Source organism: Artibeus jamaicensis, unplaced genomic scaffold (assembly GCF_021234435.1).
Source record: "Artibeus jamaicensis isolate MK-2021 breed Jamaican fruit bat unplaced genomic scaffold, CSHL_Jam_final contig_548, whole genome shotgun sequence".
NCBI lineage: Eukaryota > Metazoa > Chordata > Mammalia > Chiroptera > Phyllostomidae > Artibeus > Artibeus jamaicensis.
Genome location: NW_026521883.1, coordinates 8,488,846 through 8,501,014, shown reverse-complemented (window position 1 = coordinate 8,501,014; position 12,169 = coordinate 8,488,846). Strand labels below are relative to the sequence as shown.

At 44.1% G+C, this 12,169-nt stretch overlaps 1 protein-coding gene across 1 annotated transcript in view; it reads left to right on the top strand.

Moving 5' to 3' along the window:
* Positions 1–12,169, top strand: part of HACD3 (3-hydroxyacyl-CoA dehydratase 3) — a 34,392-nt gene that overhangs the window by 4,353 nt on the left and 17,870 nt on the right. Inside the window, exons 2-4 of the mRNA XM_037155706.2 lie at positions 7,183–7,225; positions 9,314–9,387; positions 10,626–10,790. Of these exons, the coding sequence (XP_037011601.1) occupies positions 7,183–7,225; positions 9,314–9,387; positions 10,626–10,790 (282 nt within the window). The remainder of the gene's footprint in view (positions 1–7,182; positions 7,226–9,313; positions 9,388–10,625; positions 10,791–12,169) is intronic.

Here is a 12,169-nt window from a genome sequence, read left to right as displayed (position 1 = left end):
TACTGAAAGAAAATATAGGAGCCTGTATGGTGTTGGAATAGGGAAGAATGCACTAATCAAGACACAGAAAACAAAAACCTTGAAAAAGATTGACAAATTTAAGACACGCTTGAAGCAAGTATTGTGGGAAATATCATTAACAAGTAACTAGTACTTGAATATGTAGAGACCTACCTACAGTTCAATAAGAAAAAGACGTATTAGCCAACAGAAAAACAGGTAGATAACAAAAGCAGTTTAGAGTAAAAGGAAACAGGAATGACTAATAAACTTGACCTCACTTATAATCAGGGACATTTAAATGAAAATGATAGGACATTACTTCTCACATTAGATTGTGAAAAATGAAAAGTCTAACATTACCAACTGTTGGCAAGGATACTCTACAATGGGACGTTTTTATATAGTTGGTGGTGGGAGTACTAATTGGTACAACTGGTTTGGAGAACAATTTGGCACTGTGTAGTCAAGCTCAAGATGTGCATATCTTTATGACTTAGTTTTGCTCCTTAGAGAAGCTCTTCCATTCATGTACAAGGAGACAGCGTGTTCATTGCAACAAAAGAATTTTTTTTTGAGAGAGGGGAAGGAAGGGAGAAAGAGGAAGAGAAACATCCATGTGGGAGAGCAACATCGATTGGTTGCCTCTCAACATGCCCCCAGCTGGGGACCTGGCTGAATACAGAACCAGTGACCTTTCGGTTTGTAGGCTGGTGCTCAACCTACTGAGCCACACCAGCTAGGGTTGCAGCAAAAAGTTTCAAATCTGTCTTAATTCTTATCAACAGGAGAATTGATAGGTTGTGGTGTATTTACACAGTGGCACACTGTGCAATGGCTAAAATAAATGAAACAGAACTGCTTATATCTATAATGGTAAAGCTCAGAAATATAATATAAACTAGAAAGCAAGTTGAAGAATTCTATTATAGACAGTATGAAACCATGTATGTCACATGTAACATAAAAGTTTGCGTAATAAAGAATGTCCAACATGTTATAAATGAATGAAGAGCTACAGCCAGGGTGATAAGCTCCAGTTTTGAAATAGTGAGTACCCATGGGATGGGGTACATCTGAGAGAAAGGGAGGGCAATGGGATTGGGGAATTGGGAAATGGTGCCCATATCTGTTTTATTTCTTTGGGGGGAAAAACCTGATGCAAGTAAAGCAAAATGCTGATAGATGATAGGTACAGTGGTGCTCGCCCAGTTTTTCTGTGTGACCGATTGCCTGATATATTTTATAACAAAGACTAAATAAGCCTAAGCTGTTCGGAACCACGGGGCAAGAACACTCAGGAAGCAGTTAAGTCATCAAATGATTCCATTTCAGTTGAGCACCCACGAGGGTGCAGGCACAGTGCCAGGTACTAGGGAGTTCAGTGAGCCTCATACTTACTTCATAAGTCTTTTCTGCATATATGTTAATCACACATGCCAGCAAAGATAAATACTAATGATTCGAACTAGAAAGGAAACCACTGTCTAAAGAGTTAGGTAGCAGATATTTCATGGGATTCTAGTTCTGTCAGAAATTGTGAAAATGGAGTGAATTGACTTAATTTCATTTTGTCAAATAGTAATTGAGGCATTAGGGATTCAGAGATTAATACGACACAGTCCCTACCATCAGAGAACTCAGTTCTAGAGGAGCAGATAAAGCAATGAACAGTAATTACAGAACAGTGTGATGAGTATTATAGTAAAGGTGAAGACAAGGTAGTAAGAACGCTATTAATTTTGATGTTGGAAGTGAGTAGGTGAGAAGAGGAATTAACATTTTGTTAGTGTGGGTAGCTAGATATTACTAAAGGAAAGAAGCAGAGGGAATCAGACATTATTATGTATAATAAGCTGGGGAGCTGCAGCTTCACACACTCCGCAGGGTGTTGCAGCATTTCCCCCCACCTTCCTATCAAGGGGATTAACAACAGAAGGACTGGCTTTCCAATCTCCCCAGGGTACAACTGGTCCACTGGCCCACGCTATGGGTTGGGGGGAAGAATAAAACAATAAAGGGGAAATTCCTCTGCTGGGCACATGCCTGGTAGAAGCCAAGATGGTGCAGGGGGCGGTCCTTCTACTTTGAGGTGTGCACAGTAGGAGCCAAAAGGGTGACCATAGAGGGCTGTCTGTCTAGCCTATGAAAAGGATTGGTAAGGGACTCAGAACACCCCTCTACCCCAAGATCTAGGATATGGATTGGTTAGGGGGAGGAGCCAAGAGCAGCCCTCAAAGGATTGGGAAGTTGATTGGTTAGTTTGAAAGAGTGCCTGGTCCTTCCCAAGTGCACGAGAATATAATCAGCTTACTAAAGGCAAGATTTCTCCCTCCCCCCTCTCTGTCTCCCCCTCCCCTCCCTTCCCACAATATGTGTTGGTTCCTAGGCTCATGCATTCTCTCTCCATAGCATCCACGTGGGCCTAGCAGCCACGTGGGCCTAGCAGCCGCCTGCGGCCCGGCAGCTGGGCAGACTCCAAGTGCAGGCATTCAAGCACTGGCCAGAGTGCAGCCGGGAACAGAGACTTGCATCAGCCAGACAGGAACAAAGGCTGCACTGGACTCAGCTTTGGCATGGAACAAAATTGCTGGATACTGGCCCTGTTTCGGGGCCTGGTGAAGACAAGGCAGGACTTTTTCCACAGTGGGACGGACGGAGATGAGCCACTGGGAACCTCGGGGCAGCCTTCCATTTCTGTTCCAATAAACCTCACCATTGTACCTCATACTCTTGTGTGTGGGTCCCCCCAAATGCCTTTTTTGCGACTGCAAAAGGACCCCACACCCACTGGCAACAATTTGACCTGCACTTTGAAAGGTGAATAGAAATGGGAGCTTAGAAGAGCATTCTAGTCAGAGGGGAAAAAGCAACCATAATGTGAGTGCTTACTAGATGCCAGGCTCTTTATATGTTATTATAGTTGTCACAACAGTCTTGTGACATAAGGGGGTTTATTGTTTCACTAAAAAATGACGACAGTTGCTGTGGATTTGAAAGGGAATGAAGGGAATAAGTATGATACGACTAGGATTTATACCAAGTCCATTTGACTTCAGACACCTTTTATTCTTTTCCTTATTCACTTCTCTTTTCATAAGCAAAAGCACAATGAAATTTTCTAGTAAAACATGGGCTAAGTTGGGCAAATCATAACTAAAAATAACTAAAATAATTTCTGCTAAAAATAACTAAAAGTGTTTAATATAAATCTTAAAATCATCATGGAGTCAACAAATTAGAAAATAAAGTGGGAACTCAGAGAGGTAGGGTGAGTTCTGAAATCGTTTTTGCCGTGAGAACATTTACTCAACTGCATGAACTTGAACTTTGGTTTTGACAGCCTGACAGAGTGCAGGGGGCAGAAGTAAGATCTGGTCCCACCAGAGATGCACTGTGTAATAGGAAACCCTTCTTTTCCCCACTGACTGTGCTTCAGAGAGGTACACGCCTGTAGAAGAAGGGTGAATTAGAGGTAAAACCACGCCGCCTTCCCACCCCCGTATGTACCGGCACTGAACAAAGTAGAGGAAAAGGTCCTCAAGGACTTAAAACTGTTAGTTGGCTCTCAAAAGATTCTGTAGCCCAAATGTATACAACTTTGGAGACCCAAAACCCCTCAAGCCATGAATTGAGTTGAAAGTGGCCCAAACTGAGAGCGCCTAGGTGCCTGGCAGGTGCAGATGCAGGTCCTTGTACTGTAGCCATGTTGATTGGTCAGCTAAGAGTCCTAAGCAAAAATGTATTTTTAGAGCTGAAAAGGTACGGAAAGTTTATGATAGAACTTTCAATTCACCAGGACAACATAACAGTATTAAACTTACATAACTAGTAACATGGTCTCTATTATATGGAAATTAACAGAAGTACATGGAGAAAGAGACAAGCTTAAAATAGTGTGATTTTTCAGTAATTGATAGAATAAGAAGACAAAATTCCATAAAAACAGATTATGTGAACAAATAATTATCAATCAACCCAAAAAGGTATATATAGAACATCCCATCTAATTATTCCAAAATATGCATTCTTTTTAAGTTTACTCAGAACATCACAGAATTTTACTATATACTGTTTCCTCAAGCAAGTCTCCACAAATTTGAAAGGATTAAAATCATACAGAGCATTAATGTTCTTTGATCACAGTGTACTTGAGGTAGAAATTAATAACGTAACTACAAAGTCCTGTGTTTGGCAGTTAAGAAACACTTCTCAGTGACCCGCATTTCAGGGGAAGAGTCAGTGATGGGAATCGGGAAATGTTTTAGAGTGAGTGATAATGCAACTGCTGCATCCGGGGCTTGAGAGACACGGCCAAAGCAGGAGTTGGCAGGAAATTTATATTTTTAAATGCTTATATTTAAATTATTAATTACAAGCAAAGAATGAAAGTCTGAAGGCAAATAATGATCTCTGAGTCAGTTTCAAGAAGTTAGAAAAAAATAGCAAATTCTTTCAAAGTTGAAGGAAATGAAGAGCAGAAAGTTCTTGAAAAGGCAATTAAAACCTCTTGATAGGATTAAGACAAACCATATCAGTAATGAAAAAGACTGAACCATAGAAGCTACAAACATTAAAAAGCTAAGAGAATATAAAATTTATGTCAGATAAAATGGGTAAATTCCTAGAAAGTAAAGATGGTTTCTACCAAAGAGATGGAAAATCTAAATAGCACAATGACAAATAAATCAGTACTAAAACAAATTTTCCCACAAAAGGAAGTTCCCAGGTTTGAGTGGCTTTTCACAATGGACTCTACCAAACATTTCCAGAAGTAATTTTCTTAGTTATCTATTGCTGCATAACAGATCTCCCCAGAAATGTAGTGGCCTTAAAACAACAATAGTCATTTACCATCTCTCGGTTTCTGTGGGTCCCTCAGAAGGACCAGGGTGGTTGTGGCTGGGGATCGCTCTTCACCAGGCTATAGTCAGAGGTCTGTCATGTGCTAGTCCGGGACACTCACTTCAAGGCCGTCTCCCTCACCTTGGAGGCAAACTGACGTCCACGAGTTAGTTTTCCAGGTGGGCCTTCACACAGGACTGCTTGAGTCTCCACATGATGTGGGCCCAGAGCGAACAGTCCAAGATGTCTGGATGGATGCTTCAGTGACTTAGACCTGCCCTCAGAAGTCACTGTTGTCTCCACTGTGTTTTGTAGGTCACTCAGATGACACCTGACGTCAGTTAGGAGAAGGGGACTACACGGGTGTAAATACCATGGGGTGAGGCTTGCTGGGGGGCCGCCTAGAAGGTTGGCTGCCCCCCAGACTTGTACTTACATTTCTGGGGGGCGGAGAGGAAAGGTGGAGAGAGAGGTAACACTCTCCAATTCATGAGGCCGAGAGAGATTATAGGCCAATCTTTCTTATAAATATAGATGTTAATTTTTTTTATCCTCACCCCAGGAGCTTTTTTAGAGGGAGAGGAAGGGAGAGAGAGAATCTTTGATGTGAAAGAGAAACATTGATTGGTTGCCTCCTGTGCCAGGACCGGGGATCAAACCCTCAACCTAGGTACATGCCCTGACCGGGAATTGAACCTGTAACCTTTCAGTTATGGGCTGATACTCCAACCAACTGAGCCACACCAGCCAGGGCAAAATGTTAATTTTTTGTTGCTTCAGGGTCTCATTCCAATTTTGAACTTGTTTTCGGCATAAGCATTTTTAACTGAAATATCCCTGCACTGCCACCACCTTCGGAGAAGCTGAGCCTGAAATGCCCAGTGCCCCGCTGGGTAGGAGCTGCCCTTACTGCTGACGTGGCATCTGAGGTCAGGCTCCTAGAAGTGCTGACTGCACTCTGGGACCCGTGCTGTGGCTGGCCCCGCAGACCTTGGTTGCACACATTTGTCTGTCTGAGGAGAGTAAACGGGGCCTCCAACCTCCATTTTTCCTTCCATGCGAGTTAGGGTATGGGAGACAGAGTTGGGGGAAGAAGTGATCTAGGTAGGAAACTTACTTCCAAGACATCCCAGAACTCTAGCCTTCACAGTAATATTGACATCAAAACCCTGTTTCCCTTGCTGAGGAACGTACCCCTGGAAGTGTAGCCTTCTTTGATTTGGTTCCCTAACTCCCACTTCCTGCCCCAGAGAGCATCTAGATTATTACCCTCTTTGGGAGAGCTGCTCAGCCTGAAATCTGCACTCCCACTGGGGAGGTTCTCATCATAAAGCTTGGCTCCAATGCTCTCATTATTTCCCTTTTCCAAACACGCTTGGCTCTGAATAGAGCACGCAGGCCCCCACCGCAAGGCAGTGCACTTGGTCTCCAGCCTGCAGCCTGTCGTGTTGGTTTCCTTTGATGCAGCGCAGAGGGGGCCTACAGGAGAAATAAGTGAGCTAATTCTGGCACTGAAAACATGCTGCTGCTTCCTAACTTTGAGCTGGGAGGTAGGAGGTGAGTTGTTTCTCATCCACTGGACAAAGAGTTAAGTAGTTTGACTTTAAATTATGCTGCTAAAGGCACACAGCAACCTCTGGGATCAAAGAAAGGAACAATTTGGGAGAATTTCCATTTCTTTTTGTTTTCCTTGGGATGGAGGTTAAGAGTGTGGAGCCTGAGGTTAAGGCACTGCATGTTTCATTTTCATCCACAGCCCTTCGCTCTGCCTGTTGGAGTTAATTTGTTCTTCGTGTTGGAACACAGGTCTTACGTTTGGTGAAGCTCTCCCCAACCCTTCTGTTCCCGTTGTGCTTGTGGACTGAGCTGTAACACTTAGTGCTGGTTACTACTCTTTTGGTCTTGAGTGCATGTTATTTGATGCTATTTGATATCTTATCACTGGAAATGACTTATCTGTTCCACTAGATTCCCTGCCTGCACAGCTCAGAGGCTGAGTCTTAAAAACCTGTGTATTTCCCTATAGCACCTCCCCCACCGCACCTTGCACTGTTTGCGGTTATCAGAATGGATTGGTTTAGTGTCTGACCGTTCACACCATTAGAGCAGTTTAGGGCCCTTCTTGCAGTAGGCGACCATCTCAGATGGGTGCAGACGGGCACAGAGAAATCCTACACCCAGATGGGAGTAAATGACTAAATGTATTTTCTGGGGGCGGCACAGGGTAGGAGGTTGAGTCCCCAAGGGGGAAGGATAGAGGGCAGTAAGCCCCTGGTTTTAATTCCATTTTTCTCCTCATTAAAATCCCCTTCTCGCATCCTTGGTCTCTTTTCACAGAATCCTGCCATCAGCATCACTGAAAATGTACTGCATTTCAAAGGTCAGTATTTGGGCAGATGCTCCCAGCTCCCTACACAGCTCAAGAAGCACAGTGGTGGTTTCTTTTTATTTTTATGTATTTGTTTAATTCACTTTCTATTTATGCATACCTCTCTGATACTCTTGGGGTAAAGTAGATTGTTTTGAAATACATGGTTAAGAAAGTCCAAGAATTTATTTAAAATCCTGGTATGCCCTCAGAGAGGCAGTAGATACAGCAAAAAAAAAATCCTGGACTAGAAATAAGGAGTTCTGTCTTTTAGCTCTCATTCTGCTACTACCTCAGACAACTTTTTGGCTTCTCTGGACCTACGAATATAAAATAGGGGGTTGGGTTATAAGCTGTGTTTCTCAAACTTGAGGACCCACAGACATTTGAAATTATGTCATTAGCATCCTCCAGGGCCAGAGACCCAGGTTGGGACACATGTCAGGAGTAAATATGGTCACTTAAAGTGATACTTTGCTTCATTGAAGCTGTGAACAGACGCAGACACCGCCACTGAACTTGTATGGTAGTGCTTGCTTACAAGGTAGCCATCCAGATAGAGGTCCCCGACCCCTGGGCTGCGGACCGGACTGGTCGGTGGCTGTCAGGAACTGGACCCGCACAGCAGGTGAGCGGCGGGGCGAGTGCAAAGCTGCACTCTCATTACCGCCTGAGCTCCGCCTCCTGGCCCCCAACTCCTGGTGCGTGGAAAACTGTACTTTCATGAAACCGGTCCCTGGTGCCAAAAAGGCTGGGGGCCGCTGATCTAGACGATCTTTGTTCTTTTTTTTTTTTGAAAGCATATAATGAAATAAAAAAAAACCCAGAAATTTTCTCAATGAGGCTGTGTGGCTCCCTGATAGACCAGTTTGAGAAACGCTTCCTGTAGGTGGCATGTAAAGCTTTTCCAGCTGATGGTCTTGGACTCTGTGAACCTGCCTCCCTCTCCCCTTTCCTCGTGTCATCGGCACACTTGCTGCTTTGCCTCAGGGCAGGTCTGGATTCACTGTTAACCCGACGGGTGGGATTCTCCCCAATCTCTTTCTGTACTAGAGTCTCAGAATGTCATTGCTAAGTGACTGGGGTTATGGGCCATTGACTAGTTTCTGTTTTACATGAGATTCTATCTGCCTTAATATACTCGCCTGACTTTGTATCTACTTTTCAAGATGAGAGCAGTAGTGGCAGCAGCTCAGGTATTTTATTTTATTTTATTATTTTAATTTTATTTTTGTTTTACTTTTATTTTTGTTTTGTTTTATTATTTTTAGGAGTTACATATTTGAAAGGAAGTTAAAGTGATAAAAGTGTATCTTGCCACTCGGAGCTCACAGACTATCCTATCTTCAGGAATTTATGGTCTTAGGGGATGACAGCTACATGCAACAAATATTAGGCAGGTTCTACTGCGTGTGCCCAGATGAGGGAGGAGAACCGAACTGATAGATAAGTCAGTCGGAGGAGAGGGGTGTCCGCAGTCACTGGTACCGGGCATGGCTGGCGTACGTGAGGAAGGAGCCCTGTGGGGGCGCAGGGATGGCGGAACGGTCAACCCCCACACTTTCCTCCCGCTGCCCTTTGTCCTGTCTTAGGAGTGAGCTGAGAAGATTGTTTATCTCTTTTTTGTTCCATTTGGGATGTGCCCAAGGAGAAGTCAGCGTCTCCATTTTCTCTCCCTGGTTGGGAGGTGTTAGGTCCAGAGTCTTCTTTGAGACCATCCAACATTTCTCCGCCCTGCAACTTCCCTTAACCTGCGTCTTCTCTGCTTTGGACTCAGCACCAAAGTACAAGTGAAAGTTAGATTTATATCTATGTGATACCTTGGGCCTTGCTTTCAGTATTCTTTTTCCTGCTTATTATTTGCACTGGGCATCTCCAGGGCTGTGGCGGAAGATTGAATAAATACTGACCAGCAGAAGGACAAGTGGAGATAAGCGTTTGTCTGGCTTTACCTTAGCTAGCTGTTAAGTAGCTCTTCATGGGCGTTCACCCATTCCGGCAGGACCTGTTAATATTTGCATACTTCTGAAAAGCTGTAGGGAGCTTTTGGATGGCCTTCTCTGCTCAGGTTCACAGTAACCTGCATTTCTTTCCTTATAGCTCAGGGACATGGTGCCAAAGGAGATAACGTCTATGAGTTTTACCTGGAGTTCTTAGAGCTTGTGAAGCCAGAGGTAAGTTCTTTCCTTTTATTTTAGGAAATAAATATTAGCCCTTTAGTGGACTGGGGAGCAGGGGTGGTGGGAAAGAAGATAAAAACCAAAGGAGAATATAGTTCTTTTATTTGGAACATGTTTTAGCTGCAGAGCCATGTGGAAGTCCTCTGCCGCTTATTAGCGGTTTGCACAAGTCCCTTCACTTTCTTGAGTTCCAGTTTCCTTATGTGTTAAATGAAAGATGGGGCTAGTGATCTCTTGGGTGTTTCCCAGCTCTGATATCCTCTTTTTTCAGTAATGACAGAGAGGAGCCTGGCACCCATAGAGAGCAGAGCTACACAGGGTGGGTGAAGCCCACACTGCGGGGCTGCTTTCATTCGACTTTGCCGGAGGGGCAGTCGAAATCAGAAAAGGCTGAGACAGTTGATCTTTAGAAAGAATGCTGAACATATATTGCAGTTTCCTGTCTCTCAGAGCTTGAGAAAGCTTCTGGAACAGGAGGCGAGAGAATCTAACACATGGCATAGGTCAGTTTCTGGAATTACACTCCGATTTCTGGGGGCTTGCGCACATTGATCTCTGTCTACAGGAGGTTTCAGTTGTTTGGCTGTTTTAATAGTCGGCCTCTCCATCATTCTCATGGTGGAGAACTTGTCACGGGTCTTGCTTTGGAGGCAAAGGAGAGGCCATGGAGAAGAATAATGAACTGGAACAGCCTCTAAGAATTCGAGTTTAGTTGGGAAGACTCCCTAGGCTAACTGCTGTGAAAAAGCCGTGTCTGCTCCAGTATAGGTCTGGCCCTGACCAGACCTTTCTAATATAAGGACTGTCTGTGCCAGGGACCACTGATTGTTTGAATTCAGTCATTTTCATGGGAGGAAAGTTTGCAAGGTGAGGGTGCACTTGACAGTGACTGGATATAGTGCCTTGCATGTCATAGATCTGGCAGGAGGTTCGTCTACTTTCTTGTAGGATGACCAGGACTCTCTGCCTTTCTTATCTCGATTTCCTCCTGTGTCGTTCATTGGCAGAACCAGAAAGACAAATGATGTTCTTCCCAGACTTTCTCTGTGTCAGTCCTTGGTCTGGACTCCAGATGTTCTTTTGGTGTCAGGACTTGTAGGAGCAGAGAAGGAAGGGGAATAAGCCTGCCCTACCATTTCTTCCTGTGGTCACACTGGCTTGGGACAGTTTCAGGGGAAGGACTGGGGGGTGGGAGGGAGAAGGCGTCCTCACATTCTCATTTTCTCTCGTAGCCTGTTTACAAACTGACCCAGAGGCAGGTAAACATTACGGTACAGAAGAAGGTGAGTCAGTGGTGGGATCGACTCACCAAGCAGGAGAAGCGCCCGCTGTTTCTGGCCCCTGACTTTGATCGCTGGCTGGATGAGTCTGATGCGGAAATGGAGCTCAGAGCCAAGGTCAGTAGCACCCTGGGATCTAGACAGAAGTCATGAGGAACTCAAGTTATTTCAGCCACCTCAGATACTTATCAAGATCTGATAGAATAAATACAAATTATAAATTCAGTTAATGACCTGGTGATGTGGTCATCAGTTTTATAGACTGAACCTCCAAGAGATTTGTTTGATTCCCTGCCCCCACCCCCGTGATTAGACTAGGGTGATTGGTTTGGGGGGAGGAAGACTTTAGAGGTTTCATTCATTCCATGCTATGTCATGGGTACGTTCTATGACATATCACTGTTGATCCTGATCTTGCTTGTGTGGCCGAGGTAGTGTGTTTGTCGGGTCTCTTCACTGTAACGGTACTTCCCCCCCCTTCCCTTACTGTACTCTTCCGGAGGAGGTCGCTATGCATAGCCCACACTTAAGGAGCGGGGAGTTATGCTTCCCATCTTCAGGGTAGAGTATCTGCGTACTTTATTTGGAATTATTCTGCATTGGAGATTATTCTCTCCCATTTATTTATTTAGTCATTAAAGAAAATACCAGTATGGACATGAATATTTGTTTTATAGTTTGGGTTAGAATTCAGTACTATGTTGTTTATTTTGTTGCTCAAATTGTTCCAGCTTTGGCAGTTAGCACTCCCTCAGCTGGCTCTTACGGCCCTTTGACAAAGCTCAAGGCTCCTTCCTTTTGGGGCTCTTTCCTCCTCCTGCCCTCTGTCCCTCCCTCCCACTCCACTTCCGCTCTTCCTTAATTTCTGGCAGTATAAATTGCTCCAGGCTTACTTTGTATATTCACTGCTCCAGTCCTGGAATCAGCCATTCTTCAAAGAACTCTGTTCTTTTTATTAGGGAAAAAAGTACTGCTGCGGGGGAACTACCCTCGCTTGTAGGAGCAATGAGCCGTGTGCGTGCATGCTAGCTATACATGGCCATATATCATAAATATTTCTACATGTAGCCATCTATATAGTAACGTAATATGAGCTCATACTGAGGTGGAGGCATGATTACAGATTCTGGAAAAATTATTCTAAAAATCTAGAGGTGTTAAAAAATAAAATAGAAATCTGCTTTCTGCTTTAAATTTCTGTTTTGTTTCTATGGCAGTGACAATTCTGGATGTCCTTCCAGCTCTAAGATTGCAAGCCTACCCACTTTGTAGTTTGGAAGCCCGCTGATTGGCCTAGTTCTGTGACCCCTGGATGGGCATTCTGTGATGCTAACGCTACTTAGTTAGGAGGAGTCAGGCTTTTTGACTCCACGAACTAAGACATTTTCCCAAAGAAGCATGAAGGCAGCTAGAGGAGGTAGCTTTCAGGGGTCAGGTCACTTCTCCAGCATATGGACTTTTGCAAGTATTTGGAAATTCTAATTTGTGTTCTTGGA